Source organism: Notolabrus celidotus, chromosome 6 (assembly GCF_009762535.1).
Source record: "Notolabrus celidotus isolate fNotCel1 chromosome 6, fNotCel1.pri, whole genome shotgun sequence".
Taxonomy (NCBI): Eukaryota; Metazoa; Chordata; class Actinopteri; order Labriformes; family Labridae; genus Notolabrus; species Notolabrus celidotus.
In genome coordinates, this window is record NC_048277.1 from 1,363,145 (window position 1) to 1,387,570 (window position 24,426).

At 41.6% G+C, this 24,426-nt stretch overlaps 1 protein-coding gene across 1 annotated transcript; it reads right to left on the reverse strand.

Annotated features, from left to right (window-relative positions):
* Positions 1–316: 316 nt before the first annotated feature.
* LOC117814775 (ovochymase-2) lies at positions 317–22,366 on the reverse strand. Its single transcript, XM_034686284.1, has 15 exons — positions 22,282–22,366; positions 22,071–22,168; positions 14,278–14,375; positions 13,812–14,168; positions 13,552–13,730; positions 13,139–13,343; positions 12,739–12,765; positions 12,490–12,580; positions 11,820–11,953; positions 10,638–10,781; positions 10,022–10,146; positions 9,844–9,937; positions 9,572–9,703; positions 7,645–7,746; positions 317–700 (listed from the first exon to the last, which is right to left on the reverse strand). Exons 4-15 carry the CDS (start codon positions 13,915–13,917, stop codon positions 576–578), a joined length of 1,464 nt encoding a protein of 487 aa, XP_034542175.1. The 5' UTR covers positions 13,918–14,168; positions 14,278–14,375; positions 22,071–22,168; positions 22,282–22,366; the 3' UTR covers positions 317–575.
* Positions 22,367–24,426: the final 2,060 nt, after the last annotated feature.

Below are 24,426 nucleotides of genomic sequence, written 5' to 3' on the forward strand. Positions count from 1 at the left end.
TTTTCAAAATTGGCAAAAATATCCATGAAAATCTTCACTTGTTGTGAGTCTCTGATCCACAGCTGCCATTTTGGATGTCTCAAGTGAGTGAAGGCTTTCTGGTGCATAAACTACTGACCCCTGGTGGATTATCAGTGCACTGCATGTATCTGATTGTATACATGAGGTTTTTCATATATTACACTGATGATGTAGAGGTCTCAAAAACTCATGTATAGAATAAGATCAGGTAACAGTAAGAGGGACACATTGACGACCAGTGCATTTATTTCATCTTTGTAGGTTTTTATTATAAAATCAATTATTAAATCTGAACCATGACCATCATGAATAAATATTCATTATGGATATGAACAAACCAAAGTATTTTAACCTTGATCTGCCTTCAGCACTTCAGGGTTTACAAATTAAGCATGTCTGGAAACCTGAATGCATCCACTTTGTGTACTTTATGAAGCAATGTTTGATGCATTTTTCCTTTCAGATAATCAAGACAATAAATAAATAAATCTGTACTCATAACTTCTATTTATAATTCATCCCACAGACATCAGTAAGAGGCCTTCTTCAGTGGGTTACAGTCCACTTCCTGAGGACTCCCCGATGTAGTCTTCATCATCCAGTCCCATGTCTGTGTGAGATCTGGGATCATCTGACGTCTCCTGGGGGGAAAGGGCTCTGCTGCTGGACTGCTGCACGACTGAGAAAAACAGAGCAGCGTGACATTATAAAATACATACTGTCCAAAGAGCTGGACTCAAAGTCAGCCAGGAGATAAGATTTATCCCTGTTATACTTCTAACACCGTACATAAGACTTCTACAGCTCAAACACCGGACGCTGAAACACGTTTACCCACACTTCATCTGAAACATGGGTCTGAAATGTAGGACTAGTTTAGTTTACAAGTCCAGAACTGTCGTGATACAAAATAAATCTGAGACACACATGAAGACTTTTAGTGACAGTTTACCAAACAGTGACTCCCTGTCTCTTAGTGAGAGTGCTGCAGTCTGTTCCCTGTGCTTTATATTTCCTGAACTTGTATTTCAGATAACAAAAGAACTCAATGATTGATCTTGCTGAGACTGTGTCTCTAACTGGTGTGCTGTAACTCATATTCACCACATGTGAATGGACAAATGTCCAAGACATGTATATCTAACACAGGTTCACCTCAAGGTTGTGTGCTGTCACCATTGTTGTTCATCATGAACACTGACAGCTGCAGGTCTTTGCATGAGAACAGGTCCCTTGTTAAGTTTCCTGATGACTCCCATCATTTTGGGAATGGATCTCAGAACTGGGCAGGGTGGCAGCTTTTGAGAGAATATCCTACAGTCTAATACAGGGGTGTCCAAACTTTTTTCAAAGAGGGCCACATATGATGTTGTCAGAATACCTCAGGGCCAGTGGCTCCTACTGAGACTTAGGAATCCTAAAAGTTAGATATGAAGTATCTATTTAATAACAATTATTTTAAATGTTTTCTCAATAAAACAGTAACTAGGAAGTACCATGTAAAGATTAGCAAATGTAAACTTCTTCTGGGGGAAAATGTTTTTCATTAGGGTCGGGCAATGTGGGAAAAATATTGTATCATTATTTTTCTATGGAAGGATCACGATCTGGATTTCATCACACTTCTTTTTCATGTTGTTTTTAAGACTTTTCTGACCAGCAGACAACATTTGAAGAACAATGTAATTATTTTCCTGAGTTCTGAACATTTTAATGCACCTAATTTTGCCTTTTCTGCACAATTTCATAATTTTGATCTTGTCTTGTGTCCTCTTTTGTGTCTTCTGAACTTTTAGTGTTCATCAAGAACATTTTCACATCATGATAAAAACATTAATTTGAAAACCTGTCAGCTTTAAGAGTTCTTGTGTTTCTTCTTTATTGCCGTCTTGAAGAATTCCCAGAGCTTTGGTTTTAGACAGGTAGTCCATATGAAGCTTTTTGAGACCTTCCTGGATTGACTTTAGTTTTGTTTGTGCGCTTGAAAGAAACTGCAAATGTACAGATGATTCAGAAGGTGATTAAGTTATGTGCTATTAATAACACAATTTAAGATGGAAGCTTGGGGCCATAAATAAATGGACCTTGGGCCGCAATTGGCCCCCGGGACGTACTTTGGACATGCCTGGTCTAATAAATGAGGTAGGAAAATATAATGATAAATGGGGAAAGTTTCTGCGGTTTCACTCACCACAGGGGAACCTTCTGGGCACCAGCTGATTGTTTTTTTTGAATGCCAGACTATATAATGTGTACATTGTACAACAAGTTGTTTGTATTTGTAAAAATATTAAGACATTTACTTTGCGGTGTGGTTGTTGGGGCTCTGAACTGAATGCAGGAGGTGTGACGATGGTGCGTTGAAAGGAAGCAGTGTGGACACTGTTGGACGAACATTGATTAAATATCTATTAGTGAAGTATGGGTAGAGGGCATGTGACAGTGGTACATTGGACATCTTGTTAACTTGTTCAAAATGTCTTGTTAATACTGGTATTTTGTCATTCTCATTATTTGTGCATTATTTTATTATTGTTATTTTTTCTTTATTGTCTGATACAGTATTTTTCTTCTCTGTTTGTTGTTTTGTCTGTTTGTTTTTTATTATTTTTCATGCCAGTCAAAGTCACACAATTCATCGTGATTTTTATTTTTTTTTCACTCTTCGGCTCGGCACTATTTTGTCCTGTATGTTGTTGATATGTGTTGTTAAAAATTCAAAATCCAATAAACTTGAGTCATAAAAAAGTTTCCTGATGACTCTGTCCTCTTGTCGCTGCTCCATGGTTCAGAGTCTGACCATGGTCCTGCTTTACTTGACTTTGTTACATGGGGCGATGAAAGCTACCTCCACCTTCATGTCTCCAAAACTGAGGATATGGTTATTGATTTCAGACACAATATTGAGCACACAGTTAGTGTTGTTGTATCTTGACCGCCCATGATGTGTAGATGCAGAAGGAATCTTCGTGACACTGGCTTGCTTGCATAGTAATACGTTTATTACAAGAAAACAATACCAGTATCGAACAAGCACCCGGAATGCTTGGGAGAACAGCTCTGCAAATCTGCTGACTCCCAGAATGCTGTTGACCAGCACCTTTTATAGGTCTTTGAGCCAATGACATAGCCTACTGCAAAGCCCAAACTTGTCCATGCATGTCACTAAATTGGAAGGGGGTCTCAACCAAAATTCCTTGAATGTCTGGGGCAACATAGGTTTCTCTTTGACTTGTTTTACGTCAGTTACTTATTAACTATCAGATACTTCAGTGTCATTCACGATGAACATGTACAGACTGTCGAGTCACACAAACATCTTGGAACTGTGTTTGATTCTAAATTGAAGTTTGATGTCAACATGGAGTCTATCGTCAAAAGAAACCAGCAGAAGATTTACCTGTTGAGGACGCTGAACTCTTTTAATGTGAGTGAGAGGATTTTTAGTGACTTTTATTGTTCTTTTATTGAAAGTCTTTTAGCCTTTTCTTTTATCTGCTGGTTCAATGGCTTACACATTAAGAGAAGAACAGCCTGCAGAGCATTGTAAACGTCTGCTCCAGGATCACGGGAATCAAACAAAGAGGCTTGTGTTCCCTCTGAGAGAATCAGGGGGTGAAGAAAACGAAAACATTATCGGCCAGCCATTACAGTTGAGGCCAAACTCATTAGCCCCCCTTGTGAAATCAGATAAAACCATTGATTTCTCCATGAAAATGACCATTAAAAACAAGTGTTTAGAGTTTATTTGTTTCCAAAATAACTAAGTCAAAATGTTCACTATGTTTGATTAGGATATTATATTGATGCAATGAATTGAAACAAGAAAAGGTAAAAATGACACGTCCAAAATTATTAGCCCCCTGGCCTTAAGTAGTCAATAGTGCACCCTTTCTGAGCCACACCTGACAACAACCTCTTCAAATAGTTCTTTACAAGGTTGGCACATGTCTCTGGAGGGATTTTGGCCCATTCTTCCAATGCAAACTGTTCCAGCTGGTCCAAAGCACATGGTTTCTGAGCATGGACATTCACTTTGAGCACCCGCCACAGATTCTCAGGATTGAGATCTGGGCTCTGTGCAGGCCACTCCAGGACCTTGGTTTAGGTGTCCTTTAAGAACCAATGGACCAATTTTGACGTATGCTTTGGATCATTGTCTTGTTGGAAGACCCAGTGATGACCTAAGCCTAGACTATACAAATAAAGATTGATTGATTGATTGATTGATTGATTGATTGATTGATTGATTGATTGATTGATTGATTGATTGATTGATTGATTGATTGATTGATTGATTGATTGAACATCATGGGTTACACAGAGTCACATCAGCATCACCAAAGTGTTGTGAATGGACTCTCCATTGCTCTTTAATACCTCATGCTAAACACTGAAGACTTCTGATTGTCTGTAGACAAATGTTTTATTTTGTAGAGATATTTTCAAACCCATGAAGGAGCTTTTGTTTCATCAATGAGTAGATATTTTACTCATATTATTTAACTGTGTCACTCAGTTTCTCCAAGCTGCCACCAGAGGGCGCCTCGTACCCACACAAACACACCACTGCCTCTCACTGAGTCAGTTTTTTTCCACTCACATCAAAAGTTAAAGTTGTTTTAATATAGCAAAGGTTGAGTTGAGTGACATTTTAGTGAATGTATATTCTTTAAACGACAATAAGACTCTTTGTAATAAATGCTGATGTTGGTGTTTAAAGTTAGCAGGACGACAGACTTCTGTTTGAGTGAAAGTTACATCTTGATTATTGCGTTATTCTTTGATCCACAGTAACTGAAGGAACATGAGTGAGCGTTGAAGGGTTAACTCGTGCCATGTTTGTGTTTCCACATTAGCTGTGTGTCCATAACACAGGGCATGTTGCTGCATCATGTGATATTAATCTTTGCCTGCTGGATGTCCCTTGTGTTATGTTCACTGGCGCTCTGACAGGCTAGTAAAAGAGAACACTGATGTTTGTTTGATGGCTGATATTTTTACTTACACCCCTGCTTTTGTTGTAAGTGCATATTCCATGCTCCTGTTCTCTCTCTGTCTGCAGAGGTAGTGTTTGGTAACAGCTGATTTCACCAACTTCATGTTTTGAGATGTTTAGAGATGCTCACACATTTTACAGTGTTTCTCACATAAAGTTGATGTAGTGAAGTGGTTGTATTTGGGTAGGATTAGTAAAAGATCAAAGTGCTTGTTTAAATATACCCTGTGACATGAGAGGTAACTGTGGCGTTAGGATCCTGACAGCAGTCTGTGGCAGAAAGCCCTGAGGACAAATCTCTCCCGTGGGTGTTGAAAGCTGCGGCATCACCACCCAAAGAGAACCGGTGTGGTGAGGGTGAACCATAGGGGTGAACCCGAGAGCAAAGGACTACGACAACTGGCTTTCACAGTCTGAGCTCAGGAAGTTCACAGTCTCAGAAAAGGCTTCTAAAGTTATCACAAAAGAGAAGAACATGTGTAATAAAAAAGAAAGAATGGTGTAAGTGTTAAAGAGAGTTTATGGACGAAGAAACCGTTTTTTCTTGGGCAGGCACACACACACACACACACACACACACACACACACACACACACACACACACACACACACACACACACACAGCAGAATCAACCTGTTCCCCAGGTTGTCTAGAGTCAGCATGGCAGCAGGTTTTCAAGGGTTCAAGACGTGCAGCACCACCCTGAACACACAATGCACCAAGTGGACATAGGAAATTCTTCTCTATCATCAAGTGTTTACTTTGCATGTGTGTGCATGCTTGTGTGCGTGTCCGTGCATGTGTGTGTGTAACAGTGATTCCTATTCCTTGTGCCATACTTGATAAAAATGGTGATTTTCAGTGACAGACTTTCAAACAGTAGTCCCAAATTAGTTCAATCTAGTTAAACATGTCAGTACATCATGCAAGAGTCAAATAAGAGGATTAATACTGCTCTCTGGAGAGTAACCTGGAATAACAACTAGGAACAGGACAAATAGCTTACTTTGCATAGTGAAAAGTTAACCTAATTCATCCTCTTCTTGACTCAAAAAAGCCGTGGCAGAGATTGGCCGGTGTTTTGGTTTAAACTGCGACCCTGTTAACTGCAGACTTTCAGCCGGATGCATCCCTCATAAACGTCTTTAGACCATCATTAAATATCTGATGAGGATATTTTGAAATCTTAATAAAAACTAAACTAGTTTGCATTCCCAGGAACTCCCTCTGTGTTTCAACAGCTGTGTAAACTCCACAAACACTGACACGTTCAGCTGAAGGTCTCCACTTTGCAGGGTCACTTTTAAAACCGGAACACCGGGAGAGACGCATTCACGGTGGGCTGAGAGAAGACTACTGTTACAAGCTGCTAAATCAAGAGAATCACAGCTTCTTCTTTTGAAAAGTACACACACATACAAAAAAGATAGAACAAATAAAAACTAATGAAAGAAAGAGAAATCAAGTGAATCACAGATGTGTGTGATGTTATTGTGGACGGAGGGTGGAATAAAAACACTGAGGTTAATCTACCAATCAGACACGTTCAGCATTGCAGGCCCCGCCCCCCGAAAGTCCCGGGACCTTTGAAAAGTACTAGCCCCCAAGCAGGGGCTTTTTAGGGGGGGATTATCTACCCCTGAACTAAATTCAGACCCTGGGTCCACCAGTTGAAATGCACATAGTTCAGGGGTAAAGTTCCTCTGGTTGAAAAACGCCTTATGGCGAAAGGATTCACATGTTTTGTATTTTTGGGCTGATTCACTAAAAGTGTTAAAGATCAACCTAAACACTCTCTTTGGCTTTAGCAAAACACCGTCCAGAAAACTCTAAAGAGGTCACCGAATCCACCAAAGAAATATTTGATTAGCTGGTAAGTAGATTTCTTTGCACTTGGACTAGACAAGACGAGTCTCAGCGTCCAATCATTGATTTCCGCTGGTTCTATACTTTGCTTACAGATGTGAGTCACATCACTCTTCTTCTGTAACTCCCCTCAAAAAGATCTGGTAATTGAAATGCTAAATAATTCATCTCAGTTAGTCATCCAACAGAGAGCTGAACTTCTCTTTCTCTCGTGTTAGTGACTGAAGCTTTCCCTCTCTGTTGTATCAGCTGAAAGAAGAAACGAGGCGATAACACCCTCACTACTCTAAAGAGTGTGACAGAAGTGAGATTTCCCTCGTGGACAGGATTACACTTCTGTTCAGTGTACTTCTTACTCTGAAGGACTGTCTGTGGTCAGTGTTAGAACAATGCAGAGTCCCCTCACAGTCCTAGGTTTGGTTAAAGGCAGTACGGAGGAGGAGTCAGTCCCCTCTTAATGCCTCAGCTGAGCCTCCCATGTTGAATGTCCCACGGTCATTCTAAATGCCGGTGAGGCTCTCTGCTTTGTTGAGCCCATCTGTGCTCTTGGACTCAGCAGCTGAGTGTCAGGGCCGTGTTGAAGGACTCCGGGTGACTCAAGGTGAGGATAGTAACTTATTCTCTATCTTCACTTATGTAACGTTTTCCTGAACTCCAGAACGCTCAGCAGTTAGTGCCCTCTTGCTAAATCCTCCAACCTTAAGTCAACACATTAAAATGCACAAAGAGAAAGCAGGGAGTGGACCAAGCCGCCTACCAGGAGATGAAGGAGGTCGCTGGTTAGCTACCACGTCATGTTTGTGAGCTCTGAGGCAGTCTCTGTCCCTCTCTGCTGCTGTGACCTCTGGGTGATGAAGGTCTGCAGAATCAAAGATGATGGGTTCAGCATTTTACATTCAGTTTTGTAAATAATTTTTATGTATATATAAAAGATAATTTTGGACCTTTGGACAGCTTGAGAGAGTGAGGACATGTGGGGAGAGAGAGAGGAGGGGATGGAATAAACCAAATCCTGCCAGGACTGGGAATCGATCCTACAACTCGTGTTAGAGGACTGCAGCCTCTCTACATGGAGCACTTAGTTTACCAACTGAGCTAAACCAGCAGCCTGTATAGATTGATGATGAGTATCTTTTAAAAGTGTACTATTACAGGTTTAGAGCAGTTTAGAAATGTGTTGTGTAATGTAACAAAAACAAAACAAGATCTAGACTAGAATTTAAAATCCTTCTTCTGACCTACAAAGCTCTTAATGATCAGACACCTTCATATCTTAAAGAGCTCATAGAACCCTATTACCCCTTTAGAACACTACGCTCCCAACATGCAGGCCTGCTGGTCCTACCTAAAGTCTCTAAAAGTAGTATGGGAGGTAAAACCTCCAGTTATCAGGCCCCTCTCCTTTGGAATCATCTACCAGTCAGGGTCCGGGAGGCAGACACCCTCTCTACTTTTAAGAGTAGGCTTCAAACTTTCCTTTTTGATAAAGCTTATAGTTAGAGCTGGATCAGGCTTGGACCAGCTCTTAGTTATGCTGCTATAGGCTTAGACTGACACACTGGGATCCTATCTCACCCCCCTTCCCCCCAACCCCTTCATCACTTACTTTAACTCTCCCTGTCCCATTAAAGTTACTAACCATAGACCTTTCTGGAGTCCCTGAGCTCCCTTGTCTCGTAGGTTCCTCTGAGCTGCCGTAGACGTCCTCCTGCTGTGGACGTTCCAGACTCCAGCTGATACGGACGTGCTGGACTCCAGCGGCAACAGCTACTACTACTCGTCTCATCACTATCACCGCTCCCTCTCTCTCTTATTCTCCTCTATCCCTCTTTCCAGACCAAACTGGGTTGAGGCAGATGTGTGTCTAACATGAGTCTGGTTCTGCTCGAGGTTTCTGCCTGTTAAAGGAAGTTTGTCCTCTCCTCTGTAACTAGCTAAATACTGTGAGGTGCAATGCTCATGGTGGATTAAGGTGGGGTCAGACTGAGTCTTATCCTGTCTTGGTGTTGGGTCTCTGTTCATAATTTGACATAGAGTGGTCTAGACCTGCTCTGTTTGTAAAAGCGACTTGAGATAACGTTTGTTGTGATTTGGAGCTGTACAAATAAAGATTGATTGATTGATTAATTGATTGATTGATTGATTGATTGATTGATTGATTGATTGATTGATTGATTGATTGATTGATTGATTGATTGATTGATTGATTGATTGATTGATTGATTGAGTGGGTGTCTGGGTGTTTTTAAAAGTAAACTTAAGGCTTACCTTTTAATCTAGCTTTTAATGTGGAGTCATTTATGTTTTGCCTTGGACTGCATTATTATCTTAATAATTGCTTTAACATTTATTTAACTTATTTAATTAATTATTTATTTATTTATCTATATATTTCTTTCTTGTATTCATCTGATCTTGTTAACTCTACCTTATCTCTAACTTTCTTTCCACTCTTACTTATTGTATTAATTTCACTGTGATGATTTTGTTTTATTTTTAAATATTTTATTTATAATCATTCCTTTTATCATTCTACCATTGCTGCTGTTTTCTGTCTCTCTGTTCTTTAGTGAAAAGTTTGGGCTGCATGTTTTTATGTATGAAAGGTGTTATATAAATAAAGTTGAGTTGAGTTGCAATAAAAACACACACACACACATTCACACACACACCCTGAGTCGTACCTGTGTGGCTGATGAATGTCAGTGTAGCTCTGAAGCCACGATGTGTGACGCTGCTGTCTGACTCAAACTGCAGCACCATGACGCTGCTGTAGGACAGGACAGGAGGAGGAATGCTCCCACCACATAGCACCACTATTCAAAACAGGACAACATAACACTCCCATTGAGACCAACACTGCTCTATTTATTCATCTGAAACTCAGTCAACACAAACAGAAGATAGAGAAACTGGAGTTATTTCATGGTGCCACCCAGAGACTGATCCAACTCACCTATCTCCTCTGATCCCTCCACGTCTCCCAGCACAGTGAGGGAGTCATACAAGCACCTGTCGGACTCCTCCAGGTGAAAGTCATCAAAGTCAAGCTGAAAGACAGCACAGAGGATAGCTTTATATGACAGCTGTGTTTAAAAGTGTTCTTTGAATTCAGTGGATGATTTGAGATTCACCTTCACTATGTGACCCTGCGGTGCATGGACGACCCAACGCTGTGCACAGTCATTACTGTAGAACTGTGGGTAATTTGTGCTGTGGAGAGCAATCTGATCCTGGACTAAAACAACCATCCCACACCCTGATTACACAGACAGATAGACGGTTAGACACAAACACACAAACACACACACAGACACACACACACACACACACACACTCAGAGGGAGAGGGAGAGAGAGAGAGGATAATTACGAACATGCACTAAAAATATCAAGTTACAGAGGAAAGCCCGGTCAACACAAATACACACACTCATTATTTGTGTGTGTGTGTGTGTGTGTGGGTGTGTGTGTGTGTGTGTGTGTGTGAGAGTGTGTATGTGTGTGTATGTGTGGTTTGTGGTTGTCTTGTGCAGCTCATTATGGTGTCATGCGACTCCTGCCTGCACAACTTACAGGTTGTTTCAATATCCCCAATCAACAGAGGTAGCAGAGGCTGTGTGGGAGCCATGTATACAGTCTACATTCAGTTTGAGATATATATGTAAATGTGTGTGTGTGTGTGTGTGTGTGTGTGGGTGGGTGTGTGTGTGTGTGTGTGTGTGTGTGTATCTCATGTTATGTTTCCCACCTGTGTCAGAGTGTCCCTGGACAGCACGATGCCTGATGACAAAGCCGCTGCCTGCTTGGCTAATGTCAGAGGAAAAGAGAAGTGTTGCATTGTGGGAGTTATTCAGGAGCACTTGGCCGGGTAGAACACTTCCACAGAAAACTCCTTAAAGAAACAATAATTTCACATTGCGATTAATTACATTTAAATCACATGTTTAAAGTTCCATTACTTTGCATTCCACAGTTTTTAAGTCTGTAACATGGTAAAGCATTTACCTCTAACGTCCTGATAAGGGAGTCAAATGAATGCAATGAAACGCAGCTCAAACTTGAAGCACTTCAATGATATTTTGATTCTATTAGAAACAAAGTGCATGTTGCTTTTGACTTGTAAGCTGAGCTGTCTGAGAGTTTCTAACGATGTCAATTAAAAGCAATGTTGTGCTTTTTTTCTCATCACAGCAGCAGTAGAAGCAGATAGATGATGTGATGACTTGACAATTGTGTGCCAAAAGGGACAAATAATAATGCAATTTAAAAAAAACATGTTCATTTGGACTTTAATTACATCAGGATTAATTTGTTAATGCAGACCACAGTCTGTATAAATAATGGATGTAAAAACCGTGATGTCACCCATCTGTTTCTGAAGCGCTGTTTTGAGGCCAGTCGGCGGCGGCAGCCATATTGGAAATGTTGAACTCAACATAACTTCTGTCCAGCAAGTGTGATGTAAAGTGGCGGGCTTTGAGCCTCCTAGCCAACAGCTACAGTGTTCCCGCCTGTCAATCAAGTCAGCTGTGCCTCATAATGGAAAAATTCACCCCCCATACAGTGTGTGCTGATAGAGAAATGAGCTATCCAGACTACACTCGTCTTTTGAACCAGGCTGTAAACATGTTTATTTCTGCTGTAAAGATCGTCTTCTCTGAAATGGTGTGTATGTGGTTTCCTGTACTTCTGGAGCCAGCCTCAATAATCCACGATGAACTGCAGTTTTTAACACTTCTGCATTGGACTCATATTTTTAGACCAGAGGTTGCCGCTTGATGCAGACTCTTCTTGTTGTGTGTTGGGTGGTGAGGGCTGCTAGGGGCCAGGTGGTAGAGTAGGAAGCATTGTCGTTGTCACTCCCTGGCCTTCACTCTAAATGCTATGCTATGCTAATCATGACTTCTGTTTGTGTGCGTTTGAAACTCACCAACAGGCCGATGAGTCCCGACTGAAATAGAGAGCCGATCGTAGCGACAGTGAGAGTCCATCTCCAGATCAAACTGAACAAACTCCAGGAGAACGCTGTAACCTGGGGCGACACTGATACTCCAAACACACAGCCTGAGGACACACAGAACATCAGGCTTCTTTACACACGGAACATTGATTTATCTCCTGACTATAAAGAGCGTACACGCTGAATGTTTGTTTACATCGATTCTGGTCTGCACAGAAAGTGAGTGTCAATCAATCAATCAATCTTTATTTATAAAGCACCAAATCCCAACAAATGTTCTCCTCAGACTCTTTCCAAACAGAGCAGGTCTAGACTGTACTCTATGTTCTATTATTAACAAAGACCCAACATCAAGACAGGATCAGATCCAGTCCCATCTTCCAGACAGGACTCAGTCTGATGTCATCTTAATCCATCATGAGCAGAGCACTTTGCAGCATTTAGCAAGTTACAGTGGCAAGGACAAACTTCCTTTAACAGGCAGAAACCTCCAGCAGGACCAGACTCATGTTAGACACACATCTGCTGAGACCGTGTTTGGGTTGGAAAGTGTGTGAAAAGTTCTCTCTCAGTTACTAAATAATAATAAAATCACAGTTATTAATAATAATAATTGTTCTCTGTCCGAAGTGTCACTCACTGGTTGTTGTCATAGTGGTTACCATGAAGGGCGGGGTTTCTGATGACCCCCTCTCTGTCTGTTACTGGCCCATCTCTCACGCTGCAGAGATCTGACACACACACACACACACACACACACACACACACACACACACACACACACACACACACACACACACACACACACACACACACACACACACACACACAGCTAAGAACCTCAGAGACGCATTATGAAATAAAGATGAAAAGAGTTGCTGTGACTCACTGGATGTTCCCTGCTGCTGCTCATCAGCTGAAAGACACAAGGGAAATTATTAAAATATATATGAGAACAAGTTTATATTGATATACCAACATTATACCAACAAATAAAATATCAAAATATGAACGTGTCCTGTTACTATTTACCTGAAACTACACCAAAGGCAATGTAATATTGAAGACTGATAAGAACAGGGTGCAGCTTTTTGCATTTAAAGCAACATAAACAGAAAGAAATGATAGTGTGGATGGCATGTTGTTTACAGCTCTTTACTTTAGCACAAGTGCTAACGTGAGGTTTAGGGTTAAAATAAAGTTATAGACATCAATTCAAAAAGAGTCAAACAAACGAACAATCCTCTCTTGATGTTCTGGTGGAGAGAACCTGAGAGATCTGATCCTACCCTCGAGTCTCAGTTTGTGCTTCACCCAGGGCAGCAGCAGCCTGACATCAGTGAACAGCCCTGGAGATCCTCTCCTGGAGGGGGAGCGGCTTCTGTTGTTCTCCCAGCTCCGACCGCACCCCTTCCCCCAGGAAGTTACACCCAGCACCACCCAGTGACCGCTGCCCGAACTTGTCAGACATACCAGAGGACCTCCTGAGTCCCCCTGAAGAGAGGGTGAGGGAAACAACACAGAATAACCTTACTGAGAGGCTGGTTACTGAGAGGCTGGTTACTGGTCTTTTAATCTAAAGATGATAAAATACAGTTCATTTCATTTATAGTTCCCAGATATTGAGACATGATTGCTTCTGTAGGCTCAGACTGAACTAGAATGCTGAGTGTCAAATACAGTCCACTGATTCTGTTTCTACCTGGCAGGCATCTCTCCCTCCTCTCTCTGGCCCGGCACACAGGACTGTCATGGCCGTGAGAGGCCGTGCTGCTCTTTGGATGAGACCTGAACTTTTGACAGTCTGGAGGACGTGTTTACATTTAGCCGGGCCCAACAGGTCCAACTGGACCTCTCTCAGCACGGCAGGAAGACGACCCTCTGGGTGAATACAGAATTCAATATAAGAAAAATGATCAGCCTGCTTTAGTGAAATCAGTTCAGAGCAGCAGAAGTTCTTACTCTCCCTTATCCTGCCCCATCCACCCACGATGCAAGAGGTGGGCGTGATGCTGTCGTCAGGCAGAGGCAGACATATCGGCTTTACACGAGCTCCTGTTGAAGACATCACTCATCAGTGACTAACTAAATACCTCCCTCAGTGATACAGAAACTATAGCTCTCTGATCATCAATATGAAACCTGCCCAGGCGGATGTGTTGGTCCAGCTTGATCAGAGCGATGTCATAGCTCATGGGCAAAGCATGATGGTACTTCTCATGGACTGAGACGGACTTGATGAGAAAGATTTGCTCCTCTTCATCCTGTACCCTCTGGTCGAACTCCCCCACCACCACTCGCACACCGCTCAGGTACTCTCTGCACGAAGGGGAAAAGAATGCATGACTATGAAACGTGACAAACAAGCATCTATCAGGATCACTCATGAGCATCAGACATTCAAATGGGTTCAAAGTAAGAACAGTACTTAGAGAGCGATGCAAAGCAGTGTGCAGCCGTCAGTATCCAGCTCTCAGTCAGGACGGCCCCTCCACAGAAATGAGAGCCTCTGTATTTGAGGGAAACCTGAAGGTAGATACAACTGTCAGTCAGTTAGCAGAGTAAGCATGTTATTAAAGCCTGAACCATCAAATAACTGTCAGAAAACTGTGTTTGTGTTGTGTAATCTGTTTTCACAGGATTGTATGCTTGTGAATGTTTGAACATGAGGATGAATCCTGGGTGTGCCTTGTTAAAGACCTTGAGGCCAACAGTTCTACATATAATTACAGCCTGACAGTCGGAAACAAACTTGACACTGACCCTCTCAACACTAAACTACACTGCATGCACTCTGTTCAACTGGAGCGTCAGATCAACCTATGTTTTACCATTTAGAAACAGGGACCTGTTTGCAGTTGATAACATTGTGTTTTGATGAGCTATAATCATCATACTGCACACATACAGACTGTTACCTTGAAGACAAATATGAAAAGGTGTCACAGGTATTTTTACAATTTCATTGAAAATACAACAAAGATGGATTACTTAAGTCAAAGTTAATAGCCTTTCTGCAATAATCAATCAATCAATCAGACTTTATTTATAAAGTGCTTTTCATACAATGACATTGTAACACAAAGTGCTGGACATAAAAACAACTTCAAATAGAATAAATTAAAAAAGAAAGATGTATATAAAAATAAAAAGACACCCCATCCTAATCCCCAAAAATTATTCTGATAAAATCAACAAGACATGATACAGTGCAAATAATGAGTACAATTTAATTGATATTTGTCCTTTCAAGATTCATTATAACCTTACCAGGTTCCTGGTGAACAGCCTCTAGCATGGCAGGTAATAATGCCAACAGGTCAACAGTCTTGTTATGACTGAGAAAGAAAATTCTAATCATTTTAAAATGGAGTGTTTATTGGACCTTCTGACAAATAATAAAAAAAAAAATTAGAAAGCAATTTTCATAAATGAGTTTAATTTTGTATCATATTTGATACATCAGGTATTTTGATCCAAATGTATTACTCAAAGTTTCAAATTTTTTAAACAAACTAAAACTAAAGTTTTTAGCCTATTAAAATTAGTGTCCTTCAAATGTTTCCCAAAGTTATTTCAAACATAGACTTTTTTTTTCCTATATTGCACAACAACGTCATACATATTCTGTATCTGCTACACAACAAAACAACCTAATGTATTGTATATTTCTTCTCTGAATTGTTCAGTTTTTAGTGGAAATCAATGAACAAAAGATAATTATTTACTAGGGAGCCATGGCAACATTCAACCAGTCATCAATCATCATGATACAGCAGGTTACATATATAAAAATACAATATACGTTATAAATATCTCAATGTCTACTCTAAATATACCTCATTATGTCATTTAAACATGTTCTTAAATAATAAAAAGACTGTATGTTGCTTTATGGAATAATGTATGAAATGTAATAAAATGATGATTGACAGTAAATAAATGTTCTTATATATCTGCTGTATTCATTTTGATACACACATTTTCAACATGATTGACTATAAATGAAGTAATGAAATATTAATTAGTTTAATATTGCATCAATCCAGTAACAATTCCTCTTGAAGTTTCAGGAACAATTTGAAAGTTTTTTTTCATCCAAACTTTTTCAAACTTGGTAAAAATATCCCTGAAAAACCTGGAGTGGGTCTCTGATCCACAGCTGACATTTTGGATGTCTCTGTGACGTCCTTCTGGTGCATGAATTACTCACACCTGGTGGATTATCTGTGCACTGCATGTATCTGATTGTAGACATCAGGTTTTCTACTGAAAGAATATATCACACTGATGATGTAGAGGTCTCAGAAACTGAAGGATCAAATATGATATGCTTGGCATTTTAGGATTAAACATTAACTCAATAATGTAAAACTGCATTCTTAGCAAACAATCACAGTCTAGATAAGAAGCCTCTCAGTAACCAGCCTCTCAGTAACCAGCCTCTCAGTAACCAGCCTCTCAGTAACCAGCCTCTCAGTAACCAGCCTCTCAGTACCAGCCTCTCAGTAACCAGCCTCTCAGTAACCAGCCTCTCAGTAACCAGCCTCTCAGTACCAGCCTCTCAGTAACCAGCCTCTCAGTAACCAGCCTCTCAGTACCAGCCTCTCAGTACCAGCCTCTCAGTACCAGCCTCTCAGTAACCAGCCTCTCAGTAACCAGTCTCTCAGTAACCAGCCTCTCAGTAACCAGCCTCTCAGTACCAGCTTCTCAGTACCAGCCTCTCAGTAACCAGCCTCTCAGTAACCAGTCTCTCAGTAACCAGCCTCTCAGTAACCAGTCTCTCAGTAACCAGCCTCTCAGTAACCAGTCTCTCAGTAACCAGCCTCTCAGTAACCAGCCTCTCAGTAAACAGCCTCTCAGTAACCAGCCTCTCAGTACCAGCCTCTCAGTACCAGCCTCTCAGTACCAGCCTCTCAGTAACCAGCCTCTCAGTAACCAGTCTCTCAGTAACCAGCCTCTCAGTAACCAGCCTCTCAGTACCAGCTTCTCAGTACCAGCCTCTCAGTAACCAGCCTCTCAGTAACCAGTCTCTCAGTAACCAGCCTCTCAGTAACCAGTCTCTCAGTAACCAGCCTCTCAGTAACCAGTCTCTCAGTAACCAGCCTCTCAGTAACCAGCCTCTCAGTAAACAGCCTCTCAGTAACCAGTCTCTCAGTAACCCACCTCTCAGTAACCAGTCTCTCAGTAACCAGCCTCTCAGTAACCAGTCTCTCAGTAACCAGCCTCTCAGTACCAGTCTCTCAGTAACCAGCCTCTCAGTAACCAGTCTCTCAGTAACCAGCCTCTCAGTACCAGCCTCTCAGTAACCAGCCTCTCAGTAACCAGCCTCTCAGTAACCAGCCTCTCAGTAACCAGTCTCTCAGTACCAGCCTCTCAGTACCAGCCTCTCAGTAACCAGCCTCTCAGTAACCAGCCTCTCAGTAACCAGCCTCTCAGTACCAGCCTCTCAGTAACCAGCCTCTCAGTAACCAGTCTCTCAGTAACCAGTCTCTCAGTAACCAGCCTCTCAGTAACCAGTCTCTCAGTTACCAGCCTCTCAGTAACCAGCCTCTCAGTACCAGCCTCTCAGTACCAGCCTCTCAGTAACCAGCCTCTCAGTAACCAGCCTCTCAGTACCAGCCTCTCAGTAACCAGCCTCTCAGTAACCAGTCTCTCAGTAACCAGCCTCTCAGTAACCAGCCTCTCAGTATACAGTCTCTCAGTAACCAGCCTCTCAGTACCAGCCTCTCAGTAACCAGTCTCTCAGTAACCAGCCTCTCAGTAACCAGCCTCTCAGTACCAGCCTCTCAGTAACCAGCCTCTCAGTAACCAGCCTCTCAGTACCAGCCTCTCAGTAACCAGTCTCTCAGTAACCAGCCTCTCAGTAACCAGCCTCTCAGTAACCAGCCTCTCAGTAACCAGTCTCTCAGTAACCAGCCTCTCAGTAACCAGTCTCTCAGTAACCAGTCTCTCAGTACCAGCCTCTCAGTAACCAGCCTCTCAGTAACCAGTCTCTCAGTAACCAGCCTCTCAGTAACCAGTCTCTCAGTAACCAGCCTCTCAGTACCAGCCTCTCAGTAACCAGCCTCTCAGTAACCAGCCTCTCAGTAACCAGTCTCTCAGTACTAGCCTCTCAGTACCAGCCTCTCAGTAACCAGCCTCTCAGTAACCAGCCTCTCAGTAACCAGCCTCACAGTACCAGCCTCTCAGTAACCAGCCTCTCAGTAACCAGTCTCTCAGTAACCAGTCTCTCAGTAACCAGCCTCTCAGTAACCAGCCTCTCAGTACCAGCCTCTCAGTAAACAGCCTCTCAGTAACCAGCCTCTCAGTACCAGCCTCTCAGTAACCAGCCTCTCAGTAACCAGCCTCTCAGTAACAGCCTCTCAGTAACCAGCCTCTCAGTAACAGCCTCTCAGTAACAGCCTCTCAGTAACCAGCCTCTCAGTAACCAGCCTCTCAGTAACCAGCCTCTCAGTACCAGCCTCTCAGTAACCAGCCTCTCAGTAACCAGCCTCTCAGTACCAGCCTCTCAGTAACCAGCCTCTCAGTAACCAGCCTCTCAGTAACAGCCTCTCAGTAACCAGCCTCTCAGTAACAGCCTCTCAGTAACCAGCCTCTCAGTAACCAGCCTCTCAGTAACCAGCCTCTCAGTGTGGTGGAGGATGCAGCCTTCACTACTCTCAGCTTCTGTCTCTTCTCACATGCAGCTACCTTTCCCTTATTACACAGAGAGGCTCCTTGTATAGCTTCACTACGCACATCTGGACACCACGTGTAAATCCTGTCAGCATGTGGAGCCTCGCTGCCATATATCAGTGTCTACGGGCTAAATCCTCATGCATCCCTAAATATAACCACCTTATTTACTGTCATTTCAGTCCCTAACACAGATTTCTATGAATGTAGAGTTTTCAAATGTGAAATGTTCAGTATGATGCCAGGAAATGATAGAAAACACACATTATGTTCTCTAATTAGGATATAAACAGCACTAAAGTCAATCATCATGATACAGCAGGTTACATATATAAAAATACACTTTATAAATATCTCAATGTCTACTCTAAATATACCTCATTATGTCATTTAAACATCTTCTTAAATAATAAAAAGACTGTATGTTGCTTTATGGAATAATGTATGAAATGTAATAAAATGATGATGACAGGTCTGTAAATAAATGACCTTATATACCTGCTGTATCAGTTTTGATACACACATTTTCAACATGGTTTGACTATAAATTAAGTACTGAAATATTAATTAGTTTAACATTGCATCAATCTAATTAGGATATAAACAGCCCTTAAAGGTGACATATCATGCAAAATTGACTTTTTAATGGTTCTTTACCTGAAATATGTGTCCCTGGCATGTCTACAAACCCCCCGAGAATGAAAAGAATCCATTCTGCCCCTGTTCTGATTTCTCCACCTTTCTGTAAATGTGTGTGAAACCAGCCGTTTCAGACTTCAGTGTTTTTGTTACGTAACAACAATATCCGGTCTGTCACGGAGTCAGAGCTCAGAGCTTGTTCAGCCCATAGACTGTATAAAATAATACTGAATCCCTCCTCTGTTTTTCATTACCTGCACACATGTGTGCTAACAAGGAGCTTAGGAGGGAGGCATGCTAGTTGTAGGCTGTCTTAATAAACACAAAGGTCGGTTTTACTCCCCACGTCTGCAGATTTGAAGATCTAGTGGATGATTTTTATTTGTCATGGATAAGTGCTAGCGCTAATTAGCATAGCCACATAGCTACATGTTCATAGCTGTAGCTGTAGCTGTGTACCAAGACACACGTTTACATACTGACAAATAAATCCAACAAGAAACACTAAATCTGTGACCAATCCTTCAGAAAGGTCCTGCTGTAGAGGTCGGTTTTACTCCCCACGTCTGCAGATTTGAAGATCTAGTGGATGATTTTTATTTATCATTGATAAGTGCTAGCGCTAGTTAGCATAGCCACATAGCTACATGTTCGTCGCTGTGTACCAAGACACACGTCTACATACTGATAAATAAAACAACAAGAAACACTAAATCTGTGACCAATCCTTCAGAAAGGTCCTGCTACAGGCGCCTCTCCGTCAGGATCAGATTCTGGATCAGATTCAGAGGGTTGAAGTAACGTGATCTCTGAGCAGCCGTGCATATTCAGCCAACATGTAAACATTAGATCAACGTGCTGGAGAGCCAAGGCACATCCACTTCCGGAGGGGGCGTGGTCAGAGAGAAAACAGAGTGTTCTGAGGAGGACTGAAGAAGAGGGTTCTTCAGGCAGACCAAAATCTGATTTCAAAGTGTTTTTTTGAGCATAAACTTTAAAGACATGTTTTGGGGACCTCTTAGACCAATATATATTGATGAAAAAAGCGTGATATGTCCCCTTTAAGTAGAGAAACAGTAACATGTCCATGCTCTCTGTGATGGAGGGTAAACAGTTCTGATTCTGAAGGTATCCTGAGGGTTAGACGCTCCTTCCTGTTGAACATATAAAACAGATATGAGCAGAGTGGTTAACACTAGAGGGGCCAGAATCCCATTTCTACTAGAAAGGCTACAAGAGGTCATTTTGACTACTGGATTCAAAATTCTATCCATTATAATAAATAACCAATATAGAGAGTGATGTGTTTATTGTTTAAGGATATACTGTATAATATAGGATGAAGCTTTCCATGACGAGTCACTTTCCTCCACTTCTTATTCAGATAGACCGGCTGTCTGTGCAGTCCCATTCCTGAAACAGCTTCCAGGCTTCCTCAGCTGTCATCTCTCTCTTTGTGCTCCTTTTTACAAACAGTACATGCCAACACAGAGTCTTCTAATTTTTTCAGTTTCAATCCAAAACCTTTCAAATTGCTCTGTACACTGACTAACTAACTCATATGCCTGACACAAAATGAATCAATGTAATCGCAACAACAAGTGTGCAGTCATTGTGACTGCTTGTGGCTAAAGTAGGTAAACTTGGTCGTTTAATTAGGGCGGTTGTGGCTCAGTGGGTAGAGTGGATCGTCTTTAACATCATGGTATATATCTCCTTCATTCCCAGCACTTTTGTACAAAGATCATTTCTAACTATTCAGCGTTTCTGTATACTCTTTATTTTATTTGATCTTTATTTATTTTATTTGTTCCTTCTTCTATTAATATTTTGACTTTCTTACTGTTTATAAGAGCTCTGTAATGACTGAATTTACCTCCATGGGATAATTAAAGTATTTCTGACTGTGATTCTGAAGGTTGGTGGTTCGATCCCAGCTCCTGCAGTCACATGCTGAAGTGTTCGTGGGCAAGACACTGAACCCCAAACTGCTCCCTCTGTAGTTCACCGGTGTGTGAATGTGTATGAATGAGATTAACACTGATGGTCCCTCACTATAGCAGCCTCTACACGTAGGCTACATCACTGGCATGTCCTTGTTTATAAGGCAGTTCTTAACTTGCTCCCCTCATATTTATGTGATTTAATTCATTTTAAAAATAATGGAAGCTTCAGTCTCCGCCCTGTGACCCAGTCACAAAATTTGTTTTTGCTCCCCAGAGTGTGTCTTGAAATGGGTAAAAAGGGTTTTAGATACGCTGTCCCTGCAGCCTGGAACCTGCTGCAGGACATCCTGGGTTTGAGGGAGCTTGTCGCTTTAAACCAGAGGTTCCCAAACTTAGCGACCCCCACTGTCCCTCAAAGTGATTTAATGTGTCTTCATTTAGCTGGTCTGCAGAAAATGACCCTACCTATATGAGCATGTGTCTGTGTTTCCTGTGCTGTTATGAATGAACCTGCTGCTACTGATGCTTTAGATAATTCACTGTTCATTAACCCTAAACTTAGGAGTCATCTGGAAACAAAGAAAGGCAGAAAACTCATTACAGTTTCTATTTTCAAGGTTTTATTTCAAGGTTAGCGTCTATTTTTGTCGATATTTTTCACTCTAATGGGTAAAATGTACTATTGTTAGATAACTTTAAAAAAACAAATTTTCTTGAAGACATCTTACGACCCCCCATTTGTGTCTCCAACCCCCCAGGGGGTCCCGACCCACACTTTGGGAACCCTTGCTTTAAATGTTTTCAAAGCAGACTGAATAAAGCACATAAAGAAACCAGAGCTTCAATGAAAGAACATGCAAAGAACAAGACGTCCCAGATGATGCTACCATTGTCACAGGCCTTTTGCAGACAAAAAGAACGACTTCAAATGTAAAACGATGAGGGGTTAAACATTTACCAGCCATGGATGTGAGCCGTATGTGGCCTCTGTCCCTCCAACTACCCTCAAAAACTGATCCATCGGACTCCACAGCTGGGGAGTCCCACACTTTGAACCTGACGGACAGGATGAGAACTTTCTTCACTTCAGAGTCTGAACTGCACACAAGCATCCATCAAAGAGAGACGGTATCAGCCTCTCCTGAAGGATGCTGATCTCTGTGGTTTACCTGTTTGAGCAGCAGGGACACCAGAGAGGATCCACAGCCAGAGAGAGAGGACAGCAGCAGAGGTGTTCATCACTGAGGCACACATAAGGAATGGGTCCTACTGGGGAGACAAACTGGTTTACAGACCGTGTGTGTGTGTGTGTGTGTGTGTGTGTGTGTGTGTTTTTATTTTCTGTGTGTGTGTGTGAGAGAGAGAGGATACTCATTAACCGGCCAGTAAAACTCTAGCAATGGGTGGTCAGCATGTTTAAATGTCAGCACAGAGCGAGCTGCTCTACAGAGTGAGTGTGTTGGCTTCCTCAAGGTTAACTGTGTGCTGCTGAGTGGAGCTGTGTTCTCACCAAAGAGCAGATCTGCTGTAAAATATTCAAAAAGGAGAAAAACAATCATAAAGCGCTGACACAAACCCAGGGGAGGAGAGCTGCTTCAGCATGTGTGAAGCCACACGCTGACGTAGAAGCAGATGGAGGAAAAGGAGAGAAATAAACCTGAACCTCTCTCTGCCTCCTCTGTGCGTTCGTCTCCCCTGACGTCTGAGCTGGCAGAGGACAGGAAACACTTTGATTTTACTCATTGTTGATGCTGTCTGCTTTTGTGTTGAAGGTTTACAGCAGCTAACTGTCTCCCTGAGTCAAGAAGCTTGTTGTGAAAATGTAAAATGACGTGGACTGGTCAGAGAAATCTTTGAAGCAGAGCTTTACTAAATGAGATACAGGAAACAGAATGCACTACATTAATGATAAAACTGCTGTGTGTCTGGGGAAATATATGATGGAGGATACACTTAGAGCAGGGGTGTCCAAACTTTTTTCAAAGAGGGCCACATATGATGTTGTCAGAATACCTCAGGGCCAGTGGCTCCTACTGAGACTTAGGAATCCTAAAAGTTCTATATGAAATATCTATTTCATAACAATTATTTTAAATGTTTTCTCAATAAAACAGTAACTAGGAAGTACCATGTAAAGATTAGCAAATGTTATCTTCTTCTGGGGGAAAATGGTCGGGCAATGTGGGAAAAATATTGTATCATTATTTTTCTATGGCAGGATCATGATCTGGATTTCATCACACTTCTTCTTCACGTTGTTTTTAAGACTTTTCTGACCAGCAGACAACATTTGAAGAACAATGTAATTATTTTCCTGAGTTCTGAACATTTTAATGCACCTAATTTTGCCTTTTCTGCACAATTTCATAATTTTGATCTTGTCTTGTGTCCTCTTTTATGTCTTCTGAACTTTTAGTGTTCATCAAGAACATTTTCACATCATGATAAAAACATTAATTTGAAAACCTGTCAGCTTTAAGAGTTCTTGTGTTTCTTCTTTATTGCCGTCTTGAAGAATTCCCAGAGCTTTGGTTTTAGAGAGGTAGTCCATATGAAGCTTTTTGAGACGTTTCTGGATTGACTTTAGTTTTGTTTGTGCGCTTGAAAGAAACTGCAAATGTACAGATGATTCAGAAGGTGATTAAGTTATGTGCTATTAATAACACAATTTAAGATGGAAGATTGGGGCCATAAATAGATGGACCTTGGGCAGCAGTTGGCCCCCGGGCCGTACTTTGGACATGCCTGACTTATAGGTTTTACAGAGGTTTGTAAATACATATTTATTTTGTTGAGCAACACGGACAACATTCCATATACACTGAACAAAAATATAAACACAACTCTTTTGTTTTTGCTCCCATCTTTCATGAGCTGAACTCAAAGATCTCAGACTTTTTCTCCGTACACTAAAGGACTATTTCTCTCAAATATTGTTCACTAATGTGTCTAAATCTGTGTTAGTGAGCACTTCTCCTTTAATAATCCATCCACCTCACAGGTGTGGCATATCAAGATGCTGATGAGACTGCACAGGTGTGCCTTAGGCTGGCCTCAATAAAAGCACACTCTAAAATGTGCAGATTTACTGTACTTGGGGGGTCCAGGGTGGTCAGAAAACCAGTCAGTGTCTGGTGTGACCACCATTTGCCTCATGCAGTGTAACACATCTCCTCACAGAGTTGATCAGGTTGTTGATTGTGGTCTGTGAAGTGTTGGTCCACTCCTCTTCAATGTGCCAAGTTGCTGGATATCTGCAGGAACTGGAACACGCTGTCGTATGCGCTGATCTAGAGCGTCCCAAACATGCTCCA